At 42.8% G+C, this 23,884-nt stretch overlaps 1 protein-coding gene across 3 annotated transcripts in view; it reads left to right on the top strand.

Annotated features, from left to right (window-relative positions):
- Positions 1 to 10,800: 10,800 nt before the first annotated feature.
- grik2 (glutamate receptor, ionotropic, kainate 2) overlaps positions 10,801 to 23,884 on the top strand; it is a 382,659-nt gene continuing 369,575 nt past the window's right edge. For 2 of the 3 annotated variants that reach the window (XM_024267615.2, XM_036215863.1), the window contains exon 1: positions 12,409 to 13,624. In XM_024267615.2, the coding sequence (XP_024123383.1) occupies positions 13,513 to 13,624 (112 nt within the window). In that variant the 5' untranslated portion in view covers positions 12,409 to 13,512. Of the gene's footprint in view, positions 11,346 to 12,408; positions 13,625 to 23,884 lie in introns of those variants that run through there. The other variant, XM_024267614.2, reaches the window with a different exon arrangement.

The following is a 23,884-nucleotide window of genomic DNA, read 5'->3' as shown; positions in this document are numbered from 1 at the left end:
AGAAGGAATGAGCAGGTCAATTGAATGACTGTGTTGAAAGAAGCTATTTGGCCTGCTGTTTGGGAATTAGACATTTCAAATATATTGGAAATGTTTTTGTATTTCTTTGTATTAAAGTTCACATTATAGTTGGTGATGGCACAGTTGTTAAAGAGAAAATGTCAAATTGATAAATGTTGCTGACCCCTGATCTAAAGCATCTTACCTGGATTAAGACAATAAAGAACTGGATCGTTAGAGGTTTTCAGTTGACCAAACAAGATGAAGTTCAGGTAAAAGTGTTGTTGAGCAGATTGTTCTGTAGGTTATTGTCAGAGCTTCAAATAAAGAATGTGTAGCTAGAGGAAGCAAAAACATAGTTCTGAAAATGATTAGGGACCATGATAGACTTGTTACTGGCCAGCAAACCCATCAATCCATGCACTGCTGTAGAAAGAAGATGAAGACACCTAACCATCAATGTTGACCTGATGAATTTGACTATCAAATTAAGATGGACTTCATAATACCAGAGCAAATTCATCAGCAGATCACTGTGTCACATGGGATACATGCTGGAATTTGTGGAGAGAGCTCTAACAAAGAACTGAGTGAGAATTGCGTTTACAGATTCAGTGACTCAACGTATTGCATTGAAAATAATGTTGATTTGCAGGAAGGTGATTGTTTTCTTTTTTTTAGAAGATTGAAGCAATAGCTCTCAAAGTCCAAAGGTTGTCATGATTATTGTCTTGGGACTTTGTTTTTGTGTTTTATTTTTGATTGCTTGTTGTTTCCTGCACAGGTTGGCTCAGGATTTATTGAAAGGATGAGCACATTGTATAATGTTCTGATTAAGCTCGTACCTCCATCGGGAAATTGTCCTCTCACTCTAGTTTTTTGCAGCTGTCGTTTCAATGTCACCCATCTACTTGCGCCAGTCTCTGATACGTGTAGATTCAACCCTAAATGTCGTGCAGATTCCTCACCAGAATGCTCTTTGGTGTATGCCACTGCACGACATTTTAACACTAAATTCACCGAGGGTTTCTTGGCCATCGTTACACTGGATCAAGACACAAACCAAGAGAGACTGTCAGGATCTGAGGGTTTTTTGGCCCTCTGGGCTTCCTATACCTGCTCACTCCTGTTTCTTGATTGATGATTCCACACAGCTGAGCTCTGGAGTACTTGAGTTTCTCTCCTTCTCATCCACCTCGCCATAAGAAAGGAATAATGTGCTCAGATTCTCTATCAGCACTATCATCAGTGAAGTCACTAGTGACTGATAGTAGATTTGATATTTTATATGAAATATAAGAAACTTTGTTCAGATTGGAACAGTTAAAGATGGAGGTACGGTTTCTTTGGGTTCCAGCACACAAAGGAGTTGAGGGAAATGAGATGGCCGATTATCATGCTAAACAGTCCTTAAAGCAAAGATCGTTCATAGAGATACCCTTCAGTACACCATCCATCCATCCATCTTCTTGGTCGCTTCTTCCCTTTCGGGGTCGCGGGGGTGCCGGAGCCTATCCCGGCTACTGATGGGCGAAGGCGGGGTTCACCCTGGACAGGTCGCCAGTCTGTCTCAGGGCCTCAATCACACACACATCCACTCTCACATTCACACCTGGGGGCAATTTAGAGTCACCAATGAACCTATGAAGCATGTTTTTGGACGGTGGGAGGAAGCCGGAGTCCCCGGTGAAAACCCACGCATGCACGGGGAGAACATGCAAACTCCACACAGAAGGGTCCAAGCCGGGAGTCGAACCGGGGCCTTCTCGCTGTGAGGCAAGAGCGCTAACCACTGCGCCACCGTGCAGCCCCCTTCAGTACACCTGAAGTTAAAAACATTATTAAAGCACAGATAAAGGAAGAATGGCAATGCCAGTGGGAGACGGGTACGAAGGGACGACATCTTTTTCAAATTCAGGGAAGTATTAGGAAAATGAACAATATCAGACTGAATAGTAGAGATCAAAAAATAATGTCTAGGCTGAGGTTGGGTCATACAGGACTCAATAACACACTACACTTGTTAGGGAAACATCCAACAGGTTTTTGTGATTCTGGACAAGGTAAGGAAACAGTGGAACATGTACTTTGTCACTGCACTAAGCATTCAGTGAGCAGAAGGCACCTCAAAGAAAGCCTAAAGAAAAGTGGAGGCGGATTTATTAGTCCTAAGAATTTCTTGAGTGGAGAGGAAGGAAAATGCAGACTTGTGTTGGAATTTCTAAGGCATAGTGGTTTGATGAAAAGAATAAACGTGTTTAGTAGCTTTTTTTTTTTTTCGTTCCTTTGTTTTCTTTCAATACTCCGACCTACACTCCAGCACAGTAGGTTGCGGAAATGCACCTTTAAGTTAGATGCCACCGGCCACAAAACAACAACAAGAAGAAGAAGATCCACCTTGCCAGTTCGGTGCGCTTTCTGCCATAGCTAAAGTCTGCTCAAGCTCAATCAAGTCTGCGCTGTTCTGTTGCGTCACAGGTTTGTTTTCCCATAGTTTTGTCATGTTTGTGTTTATTTAGTAAATGTTTAAGTTTCCACCAAGTCTTGTCTCCTGCGTTTGGGTCCACCACCACCATTCATGACAGAGGCAGAGACTCAGGAACAGTTCAACAGCTGTGGAAGCTCAGATGATGTAAAGAAGTGAAGTCAGTCACTGAAGTTCTGAAGAGGATCAGATGAGTCTTCGGTGAAAAACAGGACTGGATACAGGTGAATACAATTAGGCTGATGAGGAGGTATTCAGTCCTGAGTAAGAACATCTGCTGGAGGTCTGGCACCATAGCAGTCCAGGATAACTTTTTGATTCAAATTACTAAAACAAAAACATTTTAATATTTTGTTTGTCAAGATACACTTTGTTAAGCTGAAGTCACATCTTACAGTAAATACAATCACTGCTATACAAAAGGTATACATTTTCATCCTCCAAACATACTCTTTGGTTCTTTTAAAGGAAAAAAAACATTTTCTTTTCTTTCTTTTTATTCAGCACAGGAACTCTGTATTATTGATCTTTCATTATTTTTGCACCTGTTAGTGTGTACTTGTTTTGCAGTTGTGGTTTGTTAATGAACTGTGTGTTTGCCACACTGGCCTCCTGAAGGAATACTGACACCTGCTATACAGCAGTGATCCCTGTTTCAATAAGACAGAATCTACTGTTGCCCTGAATCTACAGAGAGCAACATAGTAGAAACTAGTACTCTGGGAGGAATTCGATGTCTTGCTGGTTGTGTGACCTCTTCTGGTTCTTGACACATGAAGGATCCATGTGTTTGTCTAATGTCTAACGTTGAGCTAAAACTGCTACACATTAAACACTAAGAAACAAAACTAGAAAAGTTACAAAATATTGTGTCTGGGGCCATAATAGTAGAACAGGAAACATTTTTTTCCCAAAGGAAATCATGTATTTTCAATTGAATTTGATGCTGTGCTGCACACTATGAAATCAGTTCATCTCACAATGGAAAGCAGTAAGCACGTTTTAAGTTTCTTTTTGTCAATTTCTCCTATTGAAGATCACAATGTGAAATTAAAATGGCTTTTTCCCAGACTAAGTAAAGAAGACATAAGAGAGAAAAAGAGGCAAAAATACTGACATGAGATAGTCAAACAAGTTTACAAAAGCAGATGAATAACAAAAAGTAAATAAACTATTTGTAAACAAATAATCTGATGCCTGTAGTTCAAATTGTAGCATCAGTAGCAGTCATGGTTACGGTGCAATCAGATGAGATCAGATGATCCTGTCGGATCTGCAGAGTATGGAATCCTGTCATTGAGCCATGTTAACACAAAGACTAAGCTCTCATAGGAGTCCCTCTAGTAGAGGTGAGAAGTCTAATATAGTTCAGTTTTCTATCCAGAGAGTGTATGCTGGCTAAAAAAACACCATACTTGTTTGGGTCAGCTGACAACCTCGACATGTAGCCTCTCTTTGAACAGCCTCTGTGGGTGGGATGATNNNNGGGGGGGGGGGGGGTCTACTTGAGTAGTTTCTCTGCGGGACTGGGAATAACTTCATCTATATAAAGAGTAAAACGTTTTCAGGCAGATTTGTCAAAAATAATAGTACCCATGTCAAGTGCTCTAGTGTCATCACAATAATCAGGATCATTTATTGTCATTACAATTGTACATTGTAATGCAGGAGTGTCAAACCGGTGGCCTGGGGGGCCTCAAGATGACGTTCTGCAGCCCCCGCCTTAATATGAAAGTTTAGTGTTGGTGCGGCCTGCCAGTTTTGTATGAATGGCACTTTTATGCTGAGTTCACACCGAACGGGATTCGCTCGACAAATTTGCATAGCCCACCCCTCTTTCACTGTGCCCTGAATTCACTGCTCACCACCTGTAAAAAAAAGTGCTCCTGAGCTTGAAACTGCGAGTGGGAGGAGCTACCAGCCAATGATTTTAGCTGGAGCGCTGTCGAGCAGCGTCTGTGTATATCTCAATTAGAATGTACTGTTTGAAGACACGGATGATGTGGAGGAATTAGGTTTATTTATTGAGAGGAGTTCTACAGAAACATCAGTAATCACATCTCTGTGTCTAAGTTTTAAGATTATTCAAATGGGTATGTGTCTCACTCCTGGGGCTGAGTCTGTATGTCAGCCGCTTCCACGGTGTTTCTGTGTCTCTGTGACTGCTCACTGTTCTGCATTTGCCTGAGAGGGGAAAAAAAATTCAGGGGGCCTTTTTCATTAAAAATAGAATAAAATATCCCAAAGTTCAGGAGGCCCGAGCCGGCAGCCCCTGCACCTCACAGCAGCTGTCTGTCTGCCAGAGATTAGAGTGAGCTCAGCCAGACACCGGGAGGCGTGGTGCAGTCGGAGAGCCGATCTGTCCAGGATGTATCCCGCCTTCACTCGAAAAGTAAAAGTCAATACTGGAAATGCTATTTCATTTTCACAATGTACCAGCATTACTTGTCTCTTAAATGAAATTAAAAAGCCGAGAGACGTAGTCTCTCCAGCGTGTCCTGGGTCTTCCCAGGGGCCTCCGCCCAGTGGGACATGCCCAGAACACCTCTCCAGGGAGGCGTCCAGGAGGCATCCAGATCAGATGCCCAAGCCAAATATTCAAAATATTCACTATCATGACAACAAGTCAATGTATTTCTTTCAAAGCCTGCTATGCAGTCCACAGTCTTAAACAGACTTATCAACTGGTGGAGTGACGGCTGCAAAGTTTCAGCTAGGGGACATACTGAAATGTCCTTTTGGGATTAACTCCACAGCCTCCACAACATCAAAATTCTCTTCATACTTTTGAGTTAAATAGAAAGTGGGTAGTCGGGTTTTACATACATTTATCAAATATTTGCTCGGAGTGATTTTAACTCCTCTATCTTTAGTCTTCTTGCTTGACGTCGTGTACAGCTCTGTATCAAGAAACTGGAGCCGAGCCGCAGCTGAAGGCTGTGAGGAGCTGATATAATGCAGATACTTGAAGAAACGGCCGTCATGAACAGGATGATAGAGAATCTGACATTAGTGAAAGTAAAATCCGGTCTGTAGCTGTTGTTTCCCCATACCGTTCAAAGCTACAGATCTAAATACAACCAAGGAATGCCTCCAACTTCATGAGAAGACAAAACCCAAACAGAGAACTTCAGAGTGGAGAGAGAAGTTATGAAGTTTCTCTGTCTGTTTCTCCTTCAAGTATTTTGAACTAAACTCTTGTCTTTCTTACAGTTGTGGAGAAATGTTTCAGGTGGTTTAAACCAAACAGTGGGCCACCTTTTGTTGGGGCTTTTACCACGGGATAATTAATGGCAAGGTTAAATATTTGCAGGTCAGCATGAAAACCACGCCTCTTGAATACTTCAACAGCTGTTGCATTTGAAACAGGCACTGCAGCTGAAGTAAAATTAATACTATCCTTTCAAGAATTCATCAATGGCACAAATGGGTACATGGGAAAAAATCTCTCATTTGTGCAAGCCAACAGCAAATTTCCTAAACATAATTTGCTGCAAATTCTTCACTTCAAATTCTGCGAAACTAGAATCAAAATAAATTAGAAAAGTTGCATTACCTGCAATAATGCTGTGTGAATGCTTCTTACTGAATGTGGTTGCTAAAGATATTGAAGCTGATGCTGATGAAATGTATTTTAATTGCTGAATATCATGAACATGCTAAACATTTATAAACCAAACTTGCATAATTTGCAGAAAGAACGATAGAATTTGAAGAGTTTCATGAAAGAAAGTTAGCCCAAAAAAGACTCAATAGATGCCAAATTAGTCAAAAATATTGGCATTAGGGATGCAGCGAAACAGTTTGCTCACGGTTCGAAACACATTGAACAAAAAAAAACCCCTGAAATCCTACTATTCCAGAGATAATTATTTTTTTTTTTTTACAAACTGACACAACATAACAAAGAAATCAGATTTTTTTTTCTAGTGCATAGCTCTTGGAACTTATTGCAGAATCACCTTAAATAAAACTCTTGAAAACTTGTAAACATTACAACTTGTATACAATGTAATCAAATGTAAAAGTGCCTCATTCCTCAATACTTCTAAGATGTGCTCTGAAGTCTTGACATTCTGCAGTACTGCACTCTTAATGTTCCAGTGTGAGGGCCGTCATATAATGAACATTTACAGACAGATAGATCTCTGTTACCCGTAAATTCCAACTGTACGTGGAAAGTTGTGTGTTTTCTCTAAGTCGTCTTCAGTCTCTTTGCGCACTTGTTCATAAGGCACAGGTATATATAGATTTTTCTGTGAAATATGGACGTGCTGGTACACTATATTGTGGGTCAACTGTTCATTAAATGACAAAAGTCCTCATTATCAACCACTGAAAAAAGACTGCAGAGATTTAGCAATAAACATTCTTATGGTGTCAGATATTTTCTTGCGTTTATCTGAGATAACCCTGTAATTCTTTTGAAATATATCTGGGATGTTTTGATCGTATTAGCTGTTCAATGTTTAGACGGTGACAGGGCTGCGTGATGATGTCAGAGGTGGGCAGTCATGTTGGACATGTTTCCCACATTGTATGATGTAGAGATGAGGCAAATCTTGCAGACAGTGTACTTCTTGTTAACACATTTCGCTCCCTGGTCACCATATTCAACCGTGAACCATAGATGTCTCCACACAGCAGGTTTCAGTGTTAGTGGAGCGTCTTCAAACACAAGCTGCAAGCTGCTCACACGCCGGCTGTGCAGGTGCTTACTCAAGCGGCCATCCTGATGAAAAGTCCACGAAAACGCGCAGAGATCCAAAATTCTGCTCTACACATGTTTGCATAGACTCCCCACTGAAACCAGCCACCCAATCACGCAGCCAGTGCACGAGCACATAGCCGGCCACAACGTGCTTTGACTGTTTAGGCATTTAGCTAAATGCTATTGCTTTTAGCAGTTGGGCTCCACCTCCCACAGGAGAGGCAAAGTAGTTTCTGGCAGGAAGGGGTGGGAGCAGACCAGCGCAGAGAGACATGAATACACAGACACACTAAAGGCAGTTCACATTGGTACTGAATAAATGAAATGTGTACCGTGAAAAATGCCGTACCGAACCGTGGAACGCGTATCGAACGGTTCAGTCTTATATCAAATATTGTTGCATCCCTAATTAGCATGTTACTAAAATAGTAGCTAAACTCAAAATTAGCCCTTAAAACCTAAGTAGCATTGATGTCCTTCACATTCTGAACGTTTTGATACCAAACTTGAATAGATTTCACAGTGTGCAAAAAATTGGATGAATTGCATGAAAAAAAAATCTGACAAAATCGAAAGTAAAAACACAAATTTCCTGAACATGCTGAATGTTTTTAATTGCAGAAATTTGAAAAATTCCCATTAATTTCAATGGAGCAGAAAAATCACAAATTGTGCAAAATTGTAAAAACCATAAAGCTTATGAATACCAAAAACAGAAGTGATAATGTCCTTAATGAACTGAATGTTTTGATACAGAGATTGAAGAAATTGCTAAAAATGTGATTGAGTTTTATGTGCCAAAAAGCGTACGGAAGGAAACTAAATATAAGAAAGAGAAACAGGATCACTATTGTGTGAATTACAATGCGTACAATTGTGTGAATGCTTACAATGCATTCAACCAAACTGGCTCAGAATGGTCAAGTATTGACTTTTTAAATTTATTTTTTATCTCTTACTGCATAAACTTTCTGATTCGAAAAACAAATTTGTTTTCTTTAAATCTTTAATCCCCATTTTTCTAGTGAACAAACCTTTTGAAGCCGTCTGGGTTTAAGTCGTGTTTCTACACTATTTTTGAAACATGCAAATGACTGCCTCACAACCCGTACATGTAAGATGGTCTTTGAGAAGTGGATATCAGTTTGTTTCCAGGATGCAACTGGTTCTCCTGATCTATTGAAGGATCAAAATGACATTGACTCGTGTTTTTAGAGCACTCCTCATTTTAAATGAACTGGGGCACCGGTTGTGTTTGAGTAATTGATACCTTGATGCCCGAACAGTGTCAGGACACTGTTTGCACTTCCATAAGGAAAAACTAGAAAAATGGGGATCAAAGATTTAAAGAAAACAAATTTAGTTTTCGAATCAGAAAGTTTATGCAGTAAAAGATAAAAAATAAATTACAAAAATCAATACTTGACAATTTTGAGCCAGTTTGGTTGCAGCAGCAGGCCACAACTGGAAATAAAACAAAAAACATTCACTTTAATTTCCGAGAGTGTAAGAGAATCCTAAGTAAATGTGTTAAAAATAACAACAAAAAAAGATGATAGTTGTACTTTATGTTCTACATGTACGCATAAAGTTGATGAGGAATCATCTAAATGTGGGCCCTCGACCTACAAGGCTAAAGTCCAGCCTCAGTCTGCATGTGGCCTCAGAGGAAGAAGAGATAACTTACAATACTTCCTTTAATTTATCAGCTGATTCGAAACTGTAAGATTCCCAAATTTTCTTCCATTTAATATGTAAGCAGCGGCCCAACTACGTCAATCTCCTGATAATAAACTAACATGTGAAGCAAGACCTGTTTTTACCTTTGAATATGTCAAATTTTACAAACTACCGAGAAAAATCCTGTGCTATTTTTACTATTGTCCAAAACGGGAGGGCAAAAATTACAAGCACTTAGAGTCATTTCTATGATACAATCAATTCGGTTAGTGAATTAACTTGTAGTTATATTTATAACAAGTCAAAACACAAACACAAAATATCAAACTGCAAACCGGGAATATCAGCTGCTTCTTGAGTAAGCTGACACCATGTGTGCAGCAACGTCACATGCTACGATAAAAAATATTTACAGATGTAATAAAAGAATAGGCTCTGCTGATGTGGCTCATTCATTCAAAAGAAATTTATATGTGCAACAAATGTATTTGTCCAAAAGTGAGGTTATAAAACTCCACTACTGGAGCTAGCGTTCAAAGTTTTAACCTCATCTCTGCATTTCTGAAGTGAAATGATATTAAACACTCAGGTTTATTAATGTTGAAAGGCATCTGTTATCATGAGTAAATGTCTGGCCTCACAAAGCCATTTAGAGACTCTCCCTGTGATAACGGTAATATCTTGTTGATTCAACATTTTCAGGTTTTCTCAGTGAAGCATGCCCTCCCTAAAAAATGTGTCAATCATACATATAAAAATACGTAAAAGCACAGCAAAATTAAAAAAAAAACAAAAAAAAAACATACACCATACATCGGTGTTTACTTGTTTTTTTATCTTGTGGACAAGCTCTTCAACTATGTTTTTTCATTGTAAAACCTTTCCCAGTGTTTTGTTTAAATTAGGATGTAATCTGGCTGTGGCTCCTCCCAGCTGATCTCACCTCTCCTGATCTCTGTGGAGGAGTGCACAGCTGTCTGCATTTAGTTGATTTAGCTCCCTATTTAAGTGGAGGTCCTCCTGTGTTCAGTGTCGGTTCGTTTTGGATGCTCTTCCTGTGGGTTTTCCAGCTCAGCTTGCTTCCTTGTTTTTGCCTGTTTTCCTCTAGTGAGACTTTTTTTTTTGTTTTTAAATCCTAAGTCTTCTTGTGAGCCTCCTTCCCTGCATCTGGGTCCTCGCCGACCAGCGCGTGACATTGGGTTGTGTTCTGCCTACCCGATGGTTTAATCTGGCCCAGTTGAGAAAAGATACAAATATAAGGAACTTGGGGAGAGAAAAAAATCAAGTTTATATGGAGAGAAATAAGTATCACTCCGATTTGTGAGTCTGTAATTCTTTATTGGTAACTCATACAATATATTGTGCGCATAAGTACAAAAATTATTCAAAAAAAAAAAGAAATAAAATCTTTGAAAATGAATCACTTGTTATGCACACACAAAACCACATTTACACACAAATCTAAGGTGACTCTTTCATGTCTCCAAGATACACCGTGAGTGATGCGCTCAAATGCTAGAATGCCATGTCATCAGATGCAGAAACTATACTGTATTTCATTTTACAATCACACAATTGTAGAATAAAATACAGTAAAGTATTTGTGTATTGTGATTCATTTTCCACCCTTATTACTGTCTAATAAAAGACAGGACACAGAAATTCTACTGTTTCATTTCACATAATTAAGCTGTAAAATGCTTTACAATAATTACTGGCATCCAGCTGCCAGTAAATTACTGTAAAACCTACAGCAGCTATCTTACAGTGAGTCTACTCTAGAGAAATGGTTGTAAATGAATGATACAAAATAAAGATATTTTTAAATTTACCTGAAATATCCAAAGCATGCACAGTGGGGAAACAATAGGGTTTGCTTCCTCTTCTCATATGACTCAAAAAGGCATCATGTCATGGGCTCCATTATGACTCCATGATTATTTCTAGATAAACACTTAAGACATTTGTAATAAAAGGAAACGGCTTTGAAACAGTAAACGAAGAGCCTCAGAGAGCGCGCGAGCTCCGATCAGTCCCCGCGTGCTCTGAGGCCGTGCCTTGTTCCAATCCTGTCTGTTTTGTGTTACAGTGGTTCCGGCTCCGGTTCCGATTTGTTCTCACCACAAAGACGAGATGAATGTCGACGTCTTCAGAGTATCGCAGATGCACACACGCACTTCCGCTCCTGTCCCTCACACGAAGGCAGGTGAGACCGCGTTCAGCTCACCGTCACTCAGTCCCACCGTCCGAACCGGAGACACCCCTCAGTGTTGGTGACTCCTGCCCCCTCCCAAACCGCTGCTGAGAGCTGTGCGTCCTGCAGTCCGACAGGAGGCGTGTCTCCCCCGCGGCCAGAGCGCGGCGCGCGGAACGGCGCCGGCAGATGTCGGAGGGTGGAGAGCGCGTCGGCTGCTGCTCGGGAACCAACTTGTTTGTGCTGCTGATCTCCCTGCTCGTGCTCCGCGTCAGGTAAGAGCCTCAACTTCACTTCTTCCGGTCTCGGGTCCGTCTAGACTCAGCATTACGTTTTAAATACGCAAAAGAACCGCCGGTGGACCGGTCCAGCTGGAAGGCGTGACCCCGGGGCCGGTGGCGTGTCTCGCAGCTGCCGGGCCCGGTGCCCACCCGCGCCGTCCGTGAGCAGGCTGCAGGACCTGTGAGGTCAGCGGGCCGGGGGGACTTGCGTAGTTCCAAAATAAACAACAAACGACACTTTGGGCCGTCTGTGCTGCACGAACTTTTTCTTCTTTCTGCACCCCCTCCCACCCCACCCCTCTGCTCTGGACTTGTTTCGATCAGCTGCTGCTTTGATTCTGTTGAAGAAGAGCCTCATTCCTCACAGGAATCCAACAAACGTCTGGAGAGGCTGTAAAAAACGAAATCTTCTTAAATAAAATCCCAGCAGGTGATTTCCGTGTGTGGCGCCAGGTGCGGGCTGTGCGCGCGCTGCGTTGTGTCGTTTGGTAACGATTCAAACGAGAGGCCAGAGTTCTCCTCAGTCTGCTCCGGCATGATGGTCCCGGTTCGTTTCATATGTCCCGAACCCTGAGCGGCCCGGCTGCTGCTGGAGGTGGTGGGGGGTGATTTGGGGGTGGTTGTGGGGGCTCAGGGCAGGTTCGCGGAACCTGCCGGGATTTGGCGGAGAAACGGATCCAGGAAAACCCGCCTGAGAAGCAGAGCGCTGTCCGTGGTGCTGAAAAAGAAACGGCCTCCGTACGTCCGTCAATCGTCGACTGCACCGACTACCGGTTGTTTAGATGCGGCTTGACGGTTTTAAATGAAATAAATAAATAAATAAAAATATTTAAAATAGTTTCAAGAAGTTTGGAAAAGGTTGTTCCTGAGTACGTGCTGAACGTTTTTCTGGGCCGCTCGGACCCAGAAGAAGGGTCAGGATTACGTTAGAGTTTAATACACCAGATGGTTCCTGAGCGGCTGAGTCTGCAGCTCACCACTCCCCCAGGAGATGGGTTAACCGAGGAGAACAGGTTTCCTACACATGGTGCGAGACAGCTAATCGCTTTAACTTTAAATATAACATTTAGCCCGGGACGCACTTAAAAGGTTAACGCAGCAATGTGTTTGTTCTTGCCTACACGTATTACGCGCGACCAGCACCAAAACGGACAGATCTTCACGCCGGCCATACGTAATCCATGCAGTCTAGAAGCCCTTTGCTGCATTCCGCACACATCTTTTAAGTGGAAATAAAACCAGCCTTTAAAACCCCTGACGGGCGGACTTCTGAAGCGTGGATCACTGGAAAGTTATTGGATCAGAAATATCCCAAAAGTCTTCCGTCCTCTCAGCAGGTCTGAGGCGCGGACGTTTATCTGAGACTCTGTCGTCAGAAGAACTGCTCGGACAGAAGCAGTGATTCTATGGTTCAGTCAGGTTGAACCTCCGGTTGAAACGTTTCCTCCGGTTTGGGACTGAGTGTTTTGGTGGGGGGGTCAGAAGAAGAAAGGAGTGCTGAACCGCACGGGCACGCGGGGACTGCTTCACCCGCACATGACACCACGCTCGACCGAGTCCCCTCACGCAGAGGCGCGCGCTTCAAATGCACTTATTGGCTTTCTGAAGTGCGCGCACAGCGGAGCGACGGAAACCCGGAGCGCGGAGCAGACCGGGGCCACGGGGACGCGGAGGATTGTGGGGCGGCGCGGGCGTTTTCTGATTCCAGAATTCAAGGGTGAAGAAAGACGATCTGCAGACGGCAAGCACGCCCGCCACATCCCGCGCACTCCCGCACCAGCACTGCTGGCGCCACGTTAGAAGCGGTGCGGCAGTGCGGCGGGAGGAGCTCGGACGCGGCGTGGAGCGTCGTCTCTGGATGTCTCACCCTCCTCTGTCTCCTCTGTGTCTCGGTGACAGAGCTTCCAGCTGACTGACATGGACGCCCCGCCTGCGGCTCCATCCTCATCCTCCTCTTCCTCCGCGGAGTTCAGCGGCTCCTTCTTCCTGACGCAGTGAGCTGAACGCGCGGCTTCTTCCTCTGGTCTGTGGACAAACGCTTCTGCGCGCCCCGCTGAGCACCATGCCGTGATCGTCCTCTGCGGGAGCGGGAGCACACATCAACAGTTTGCGGGAATACTGTGGGATTGAGGCGCGTGCAGTCCACGCGGGCTCCGTGATCATGACCTCGCCGTTAACCCGGGAAGCGGGACGCAGGAGCGCCGGCGGGCTGCTGGCGCTGCTCGTCCTCTGCATGGGCTCTGCTGATGGGATGCCGCACGTCCTGAGGTTCGGTGAGTGACTTCCTCCTGGTTGCTGGGAAACTTTCTGTTCGCTGCAGCTGAACTTCTCCCCCCTCACGCGCGCGCAGCGGCTCTGCTGATGCTCAGCGGCTGGAACTTGCTGCCATGAAGTTTATTTACACAGTTCACGCTGGAGTGTGAACCTTCTGAGCAGAAGAGCGTCCTCTCCTGTGTGTTTCAGTGTCATCACTGCACCGTCGCTCCTCATCTGCTCCTCTGAGTTTGTGGCTGAAGAATCTTCTGCAGGAATTCTGAACCTCAGCTTTGTAGACACGTGTTTTCTTTCAACCATGTGTGATGCAGCTGTAAGGCTTTCATTCAACTTCAGAACAAACTTCATGTTTTCAACAGCTGATAGGATGGGAATGCATGTTGAGAGCCTCTCAAGTGGTCAGATTTCAAACACAAAGTAACTGTCATTCTCAAAGCTGCAGTGATGCTGGGTGGGACTTCATGTGAGCTCTGCTCAGTCCTGGGCTTCTTGCCTCTGTGCACAGACAGCTGTCGACCTCCAGCTCATGGATGCAGGGAGTGAGCATTCTGCTCTGACTCAGCGTGACCTGTGACCTAAGCACTCGCTGAACTGCTGGGGTTCAGTGAGGCTGAGTTTGTTTTACTGCTGAACTGAATTCTTTTTTTAAGAAAATCTAAAAACAATGTGCAATGTGTTTACCTGAAAGGCCAGATTTGGTTTACAGTGTGAGAGCAGAATGTGCAGGACCATCAGAGGGTGTGACCTTACAGTCCTCCTCTGCTGCATGTATCTGATGGTGTCCGATGACTCGACCTTTCTGTTGTTTAGAGACGTGAAGGTCAGATGGAAGCTTGGAGCTGAGAATGCCACATATCTGTAGGAAACTCACACTAGCTTCTAGTGTGTGCTGGGAGTTTTTTCCTTTAATGATTCTGAACTTTTGGGATATGAACCTCTTTTGTTTTACTGTCCACTGGGATGCTCTTAAGCTGAAGCTGCTGCCAGCTGAGTAACAACTCACACTTCATTACTGATGAGCACCTTTGAAGTTCCAAGTTGAAGGGACGTTATTACATTTGCTTTCACCACTAGAGGAAACAGAGCAAAGGGAAGGAGGCTGGACAGTTTTGATTGTTGTATGCATGCATCTTAGAGTCGCCAAGCTTTGCTATGTTTTTCTAATGGACCATAATTCTTAATTTTCTTCTCCGGGTTCCAGGTGTGGGTCTGCTGTGACAGACAGCTGCTCAGTAGCTGCAGTCAGCAGCATTCAAGAGAAGCTGAATGGTTCAGATTTAGAGGCCCCAGCTGTTGCCATAAATCCCTTCAGCTTCTCTGTCAACTGGAGATGTGACAGAAGTCCCTCCTGTGCATTTGTAATAAACACATTTGTCAGAAGAAAACTGAAGTTCTGCAGGAAGATCAGAGACAGGCAGTGTGGCTGTGAGCAGCTCTGTGAGCATCATGGTCCATAGCAGGGGAGGCCGAAATCCAAAACACACCTTAGGTCACAGGCAGAACAGGATAAACATTCATTCATTCATTCATTCATTCATTCATTCATTCATTCATCTTCTTGACCGCTTTGTCCCTTTCAGGGTCGCGGGGGTGCCGGAGCCTAACCAACAGCTGATGGGCGAAGGCGGGGTTCACCCTGGACAGGTCGCCAGTCTGTCGCAGTGGATAAACATTTACTAAACAATCTAAAACTAAAATTTTAAAACTTTAAAAATGTAATTTTTTACATTTTACTATGAATAAAAACAGGCAGGAATATTATTCCAGAGTAAATTAACTTAATACTTTTAACACTTATAACACTTTAACTAAATCTTTAACATAGTGTAACTTTTGAACCCTTCACACGATCATTCCTGCACATTCTAAAGGAGAATCTGCAGGAATGATCGTGTGAAGGGTTCAAAAATTAAAGTAAATCAAAGAACATGAACTCTGATGCTTTGTTGTTATAGGGTTAAATAACTTTCAATATTTTACTCTCCATAAAAATCTATTTTGTCAAAATTATGCAAGTTAGAAATAAGTGCAGGATAACATCTGGCCATTAATAACAATAAAATAAAATGGCCTGAACTTTGACGCGTACTCTATAGCGATTGTGCAGCTCTTCTGCAGGTAGGAAGGGTTGGACCTGATGTCTGGAGGAGATGTCATGCTGAAGGCCAGCTCACAACGTTCCTCTTCTTCAAAAGAAGCTTCTCTCCTTGTGTTGAAGAAATCCATTTTCCTTGTCAGAGTTCAAGCTCTGCTGTGTGAGAGCAGAGCTTGAAAACCCTCGTGTTAAATGAAGGTCAGAATCTGATGGGCTGACGAGCCGAGTGCTGCTGGATGAAGGGAGAAAAACTACAAAGGAGTCAGTCCTGAGAAGTTCAGCTGCCAGTTATTGAGCAGACAGGCTCATGTCAGGCTCCACCCCACGCAGTCAGACGCTGGAAACAGCTGATTGATGTGCAGAAATGTTTGCTGAAAGATGCGAGGCTGCAGTCAGAGGACGGCAGGAATGAAACCCAGCCTACAGCAGTGCAGCCAGCCGCTCTCTGTTGCTTCTCTGGGTTTTAGAGTGAAAGTGATTTTAACTACTTTCAAAATGCCAGTGAGCTAGTAATTAGTTGTATCTTTTGCTTAACAAATGTAGGTTCAAATGTTGTTTACTGTGAGCTGTTTGGAGGACTGGCCTGCAGACCTCCTGAGCTTTTTACCCACAGAGAAACATGGAAAACAGAATGTGATTGATCTACAGTGGATTGCTTGAGTACCTTAGCTTTAAGTCTGGTTAGTATCTGTGAAGAAGCACAAATCAAATATTTCTTTTTAAGCAGTTGTTGTGGAAATGCCATATAGAGCTGGAGATGAGTTTCAGAGCAATTCCTCCACTGTGTCACTCTGTTTGTGTTCCTGCCCCAGCAAAAGCAGATGCTGTCGCGTGGCTGCGCAGTTCAGCTACAGTTCAGAGGGAATGAGGAAAAAGCAACAAAGCACTTCATGAAGTGAAGCACAGAACCTGAGTGAGAAGAACAAACATGAGAGCCAAACTTCAGCTCCACTGGACGGAAGTGCTCGATGAAAGCCTTTGACCCCACTGCCTGCTTACTTTACAGTACAAGTTTGTGAAACATTCATTAAAAATGACCCAATGGAATCATTTTGAGGAGATAAGGCCGGATCTAGGCATGGGCAAGGTGGGGCAATGCCCCCCCAAATTTCAGGACTGCCCCCCCAAACGTGACGCCATCCAAACAAGAAAAACGGAGCGCTCTCTGGTTCCCATTCAAAGTAGCTGCTAGTGCTGATTGGTAGATCAAAGGAGGGCGTGGCTTCTCGCTTCACTCGGGTCCTCCTCTCTCACTCTGTCGCTCACGCGCACAGAGCGGCAGAGACACGATGCGGTTCTCAGCAGCGGAGCTGAGAAGTTTTTATCTGCCGTTTGTCGCTGAAATGACTCGATTACCCCAAATTTAAACTCTTTCTTGTCCTCATCTGTTGCTCTCTTTGTTGTAATATGGAGGAAAAATAGAGAAACGAGTTGACAAAGCGCAGGTTTCTGGTTGTTAAAGCTAGCGCTGTTTGTAGCAGCTAAGCTAACAGTACCGGAGCATTAGCTGTGTTTGAGATGCCTCGCCTGTGACGCCTCGGTGAGAGCAGGCGGAGAAAGGCCCCTGAGATGAAGTTGGGGTTGGCTTTCATATTTCATTTAATTTTTAATTTGCCTCAACTCCTTAGTAGAAACTTTAATATGTTGTTTATAATATTTTTTTAAACATTTGTCTGTGGACAACAGACATAAAATAACTGCTGGGTTAATTTAATGTCCACTGTCCTGGATAAATAAATAAAATGGAAATTCTTGTTCATTTTTAAAGGCAACAATAACACATATTATTTGAAATCTTCATTTTTACATCAGTGATTTACTATGTAGCCTATGACTCAAAGTAATAAATAAGATGTCCTAAAAAAGACCAAAAAGAGATGGATAAGCAAACAGACTTTTGATCTGGATGTCAGCTGGACGAGGAAGTGAAGATCTTCATGGACAGAACTTCCTCGCGTGGGAAAACATCTAGGTCTGATATAATAAAGTTTGTGGCTGAGTCTGCTAATAGATTTTTGGGATTTAAGAATTTTGCTCCTCAATCTCTTCATGAGTTCATGAGGGCAAGCCAGATGAGCCAGTCTGAGAGAGAAGTTGACATGGAAGACATTTATGATTTGGATGATGGGGCACTTATTGAAGATGTGGATGATGTTTGAGTTGTTGCTTATGTTCTCCATTTTGCAATGGAATGCTAGGAGCCTTGTTGCTAACGGGCAAGAGTTCAAGCGGTTTATTAGGTATTTTTCACCAACTCCGGATTTTTTATGTGTACAAGAGACGTGGTTGCACCCTGATCTAGATTTTGTCATTCTGGGATATGATTGCATACGCCAAGATAGAATGGATCGGGTTGGAGGGGCGTGTGCTACATTTGTGAGGCATGGTATTCAATTCAGGATCTGTAAATGGGAAGGAACGCTTGAGTGTGTGATTTTGGAGGTTTGGTGTAATGAGGGAAAAATTTACTTGATTAATTGTTATAATCCAAATAAACCATTACTATTGGAAGAACTAGAAAATATCCTCAGTAAAACGGAAAAATCTGTGTGTGGTTGGGGGATTTTAATGCACACAACCCCTTGTGGGGGAGTTGCAAAGGAGATTTCAATGGATCAATAATGGGGGAATTTATGGATCATTCCAATCTGGTACTCCTAAACACCACTGTTCCAACTCAAGTTGATATCAGGTTGAATAAAGAATTGTGTCTCGATCTGAAGTTCTCTTCACCGGGCTTGGCAAGAATTGGAGAGTGGGAAGTGGTGCGTGGAAATCTGCTAGGAATTGATCATTTCCCGGTTCTGAGCCGATTTGGACGATCTCTGGTGGTGGATGCTGGGGAAAGGTTTCAAAGGTTTAATTTTGCGAACGGGACAGCTGCAGGTTTGGGTCAAATTAACAGTGAAGGCACAATAGATGAGATGTGGGAATCATTAGTTTGTCTGATTCTGGGTGTGGCTTCTAGAACTATTCCTATTAGGGGTACTCCAAGGAATCGTGTTATTGTCCCTTGGTGGAATGAAAAGTGTGATGCTGTGATCAAAAGAAGACAGATTGTTTTTTAGGAAAGTTTGGAAATTTCCAACCCTTGACAATGTTATTGAATTTAAGAAGTGTAGGGCTTTGGCCAGGAAAGTAATTAAAACTGAAAAAAAGACTTATTGTAGACAGTTTTGTAGTACGTTGGGACCTGAGACTCCTGTGGTACAGCTCTGGAGAAAAATACACAGAATGGCTGGAAAAACTGTGTCGATGAAAATACCAGTATTGAGTGATGGGCAACGAGAAGCAGTTCACAATAAGGATAAAGCTGAGATGTTTGTTCGAGTTTTCAAGGATATCCACAATTCTGTGGGGGGGGGGATGTTCTGGAGTCAAGACCAACTTTGCTGGAAGATGGTGTCAGTTCTGTAGGAGATTTAGTCTTTAATGTTTCATATAACTTGTATTTCTCTATGAGAGAACTGGAGGATGCGATTCGTGTAGGGGTGAATACTGCACCAGGTCAGGATAGAATTAATTATCAAATGTTGAAACATTTGGATGGAGGGACAAAACACGAGCTATTGGTTTTGTTTAACTATATTTGGAAAGCAGGAAAGTTGTCAGAGTCCTGGAAACGTGCCAGTGTGGTACCCATACTAAAACCCGGTAAAGATCCCTCCTCTCCTTCGTCATATAGACCCATTGCTCTAACATCTGTTGTATGCAAAGTAATGGAAAGGATGGTGACTAACAGGCTGGTGTTTTATTTGGAAGATAGTAGATTTTTCGTCAACTTTCAGAATGGCTTCAGGAAAGGACAAAGTACAATAGATTCAATTGCAGTGTTGGATAAAGATGTTAGGCAGACTATGATAAATAAGGAAGCTGTGATTGCTGTGTTCCTGGATATTGAGAGGGCCTATGATCGCCTGTGGAGGGGGGGGTTGTTAATGAAACTACGTAAAGCTGGTGTTCACGGCAGAATGTTTTCTTGGATTGAAGATTTCCTGAGGGGTAGATCTATACAGGTTAGGGTGGGGAATGTATTGTCCAGTAAAGTGGATATAGACAATGGTACTCCCCAAGGTGCAGTTATTAGTCCTGTACTTTTCAATATAATGATAAATGATATATTTACAAATATTGATAACTCTTTTGGCAAATCTCTGTTTGCTGATGATGGTGCCATCTGGAAGCGTGGAAGGAATATTGCTCATCTTTTTTTACAGACACAGAAGGCACTAGACTCTGTTGTTTGCTGGGCTGACCAGTGGGGGTTTAAGGTTTCCAGCGAAAAAAGCAAATTTATAATTTTTGGTTTTAAAAGGAAGATTCCTCCCATGAATCTTAAAATGTATGGACATGTGATTGAGAGGGTCAAAGTCTTCAAGTTTCTCGGACTATGGTTTGACGAACGGTTGACGTGGAAAACACATATTGAAAAAATTGTGATTAAATGTGAAAAAGTTATTAATATTATGAGAAGCCTGTCTGGTAGCGATTGGGGGCAGAAAAATATACTCTGCAGTTAATTTACAGAGCCATGATCAGGTCTGTTTTGGATTATGGCTGTCAAGTGTTTGGACCTGCTGCTAAGACCCTTCTACTTAACTTGGACAGAATTCAAGCAAAAGCCTTGAGAATTTGCTGTGGGGCATTTAGAACAACGTCGATTCCAGCTCTGTTGGTTGAGATGGAGGAGTTACCTTTGCACCTGTGAAGGTTGAAACTGGGGGTGCACTACTGGGTTAGGGTGGCAGGGTACAGTGGGGATTTGGCTGCAAAAAGTCTTCTTGTTGACTGTTGGGAGTTGGAGGGCGTCCATAAGAAAGTTCATTTTATGTCACATGTTGCACAGGTTTTAGAGTCTATGCGGTTACAGAGTGATTCTCTGGTTGGACTGGTGTGGCCTCCGATGCCTCCGTGGTGCCTGCCGGAGCCGGATGTAAATATGGATCTACTAGGAATGGATAAAGGGATTGCGTGTCAACAATTAAGATTGCATCTTCATGAACAAAGGGAGGCAGTTAAAATATTTACTGATGGGTCAAAGGAGAGTGGGTCACAAAAAACTGGGTTTGGGGTCTTTGTTGATGAGTTGCAGCTCAGTTTGAGTATCAGAGTGACAAACTGTTTATCCGTGTTCACTGTTGAACTTCTGGCAATATCATGGGCTTTGAACTGGGTAACAGATAATATTCATCCACGTATACTCATATGCTCTGACTCATCAGCTGCCTTGATGGCCATTCGACACAGGGATTCGAAAACTCACCCTGATTTAATTTATTCTATTTTGCAGTGTCTTCACAAGGTAGAGAGATTGGGATGTATGGTTTTGTTCATCTGGGTTCCGGCACATGTTGGGATCGAAGGCAATGAGACTGCAGATGCTCTGGCCAAGGGGTCACTTACCAAAGATAATGCTGATGTAATGGTACCTTTGGGTAAACAGAAAAGGCTTTCGTATTTGCAAAAAACATCTAGTCAGTGGCAGGAAAAATGGGACAAGGAGCAGCGGGGACGACTGCTATATTCCTGTCAGAAGTCAGTGAAAGTCAGCCGACCAGCTCCATACTCTTGCTGTAAAGAAGAGGTAGTCATCAGCAGAGTAAGACTGGGACACTGTGGACTGGCTGATTGCTTATTTATTATTAACAAACATGACAGTGGACTTTGTGAGTGTGGAGAGCGAGAATCTATTTCTCATGTCATTTTCAATTGCAGTAAATATAGGGTGGAAAGGAGGTGTTTTTATAACAGTCTCAGTGATTTTAACATTTCCACATTTCTTTTTCATTTCAATCTGTGTTGCCCTTATGCGTTACTGATTTGTTGGTTAGAAAAGCACTCCTTATCTTCTCCGTCAAACGGGCTTATATTTCAGGATTTAGTTAAATTTTACTGAAAACCTGTGGGGGGCAGCATTACACACATCAGTGTACAGCCTGCCGGAACTTATTAGAAGAAGAAGAAGAAGAAGAAGAGCACAGAGGAGCAAACTGGCAGAGCTGCAGCAGGTCATGACAAAAGTGTGTTTGACTGAGATTTAAAAGGAGAAATACTCGGAAATGCAAAAACAAAATGATTGGTTATTACATTTGTTCTCTTTCAGAAGAAAAATGACACACAGACATTTTAAAAACTCTAAAAACAGGATTTTTTATCGGATTGGGGCTTTTTATAGGCTTGGGAGGATTTTACACCGGAACCATTTTGTATCCCTAAACTTGCCCCCCCTGATATTCTGTTTGCACCCCCAGTAGGGGCTGGCTAGATCCGGCCCTGTGAGGAGATATGAAAAAAAGTGTGGACCAACAATTCTGTAAACAAAGCTGCAAAAACAAACTGAAATAATTTCATCCAGTAACAACAAGGACGTTGTTCTTTCTGGAATGACTTTTTCTCATCTTCTCAATCTGTGGCTGGAAATGTATGTTCATTTTGTGGAGTTTGTTAAACTGTGTTTTTTTCTCATTGAAAGAGGCCCTACCATCAGAGTGAACTATATACATGTATATGATCATATATTACCTTTGGAAAAAACAAATTATTTATGAAATATTAGTTATTTTTTGTGAGTTTTTTCTACCTGGAAGTAAAACGGCTCGATTCCTGAGGCTCCGCCTTCTGCTGCGTGTGGGTCCTGCCCATTTCATGACGTCATCCTTTTCTCCCACAAAAATTAACATCCAATTTCTTCAAAGATGGATGCACATACCATATATCTGCCTTTGGCCATCACTACACTGGTTCACAACACAAAGACACTCGATGTCTGCACAACTGTTCCTGACCGGGGTGTGTGTGTGTTTGTGTGTGGGTGTGTGCGTGTGTGTGTGGGGGGGGGGGGTCTTAAAGTAGCGCCACGTCTAAAGTAACAAACCTCTGTTTGAGCTGTAATTTATTGAAGACAGGACACAACTGGAAGATATACAGTATTCTGCATCTAAAATGAAAGTTTTTTGCTGATCATCACTAGCTCTGTGGAGAAATTGAGTGTCGTGTTAGCAGAGGTGGGGACTCGAGTCACATGACTTGGACTCGAGTCAGACTCGAGTCATGAATTTGACGACTTTAGACTCGACTTGGACTTTCCTACCTCTGACTCGTGACTTGACTCGGACTTTGATATACATAACTTGTGACTTGACTCGGACTTTAGCCCTCTGACTCGGAAAGACTTGCTATTTTTCCCCCCAAATCCACGGGTTATAAAGTATATTATAAAGTATATCGAGAAAAAGCCGCGCCACGGTCTCTCTGTCTGTGTATGTGTACTTCCGTGTGTGTCGGCCCAACATCCAATCAAATTAGAGCCACGTTTGATTGATGTGACAGCCCAACCAATCAAATTGCAGAAAAACAAAGCCCCGCCTCCCCTTTAAAAGCGCGAGTTCCTGTTTGCCGGTGTTTTTTAGTTCTGGCATAAGAATAAGAATAAGAGATCGTCAACAACAAACAGTTTGCAGTTCGCAGAACATGTGGATTAAAGGATTACTCACAGAGATTCAACATCTACCAACTTCATCTGACTGTAGGAGCAGCAAAATCAAGTAAGTTCTGAGTGAAAGCTGGCGCTAGCTTAGCGGCTAACCGCTAGCTGCATTAAAATGAATGGGACTGTAAACTGTTAGCGGTACATTGTGACACCGTGCAGCTCGGTATAATCAAAGAGTGACAACAGGTGATTTTGACATTTCCATCGCTCAGATCTTTACTTGGGATCTGGGCGGGACGTGAGTGATCATAGCGGGAGCAGCATGGCTGCTGGGACCCGGGCTCGGTTGTTTTCTGATAGAAATCCAGCAAACGTAATATAGAATTCACGGAGATGCTGCATGAGGGTTCTTTCCCCCCCTTTTTTTCGGTTTACCACTGTTGCTGCCTTAATGCTTTGTGGTGTGTTTCAGAGAAAAAAGCAAAATCTTTCTCTGGGGGTCACATTCCCTCTTGAATATTTGCTGTTCCTTCCTTTCTTCATTGACAAAATGTTTACATTTACTGCTTCATGAGTTTTTAGTTTGCATGTGTTTATTCTAGTGTTTCACCTTATATATAAAAAAGAGATTTGTCCATCATAAATAGAAGTTATTTAATTCTAATGAATTTAATCATGAATATACTCATAATCTCCGTATTCAGAGTATTTCCTGTTCAAGTACAGTGTGAACAA

Source organism: Oryzias melastigma, linkage group LG16, assembly GCF_002922805.2.
Source record: "Oryzias melastigma strain HK-1 linkage group LG16, ASM292280v2, whole genome shotgun sequence".
NCBI classification, from domain to species: domain Eukaryota; kingdom Metazoa; phylum Chordata; class Actinopteri; order Beloniformes; family Adrianichthyidae; genus Oryzias; species Oryzias melastigma.
Note: the sequence above shows the minus strand (reverse complement) of the source record. Positions and strands in the feature narration are given on the sequence as shown.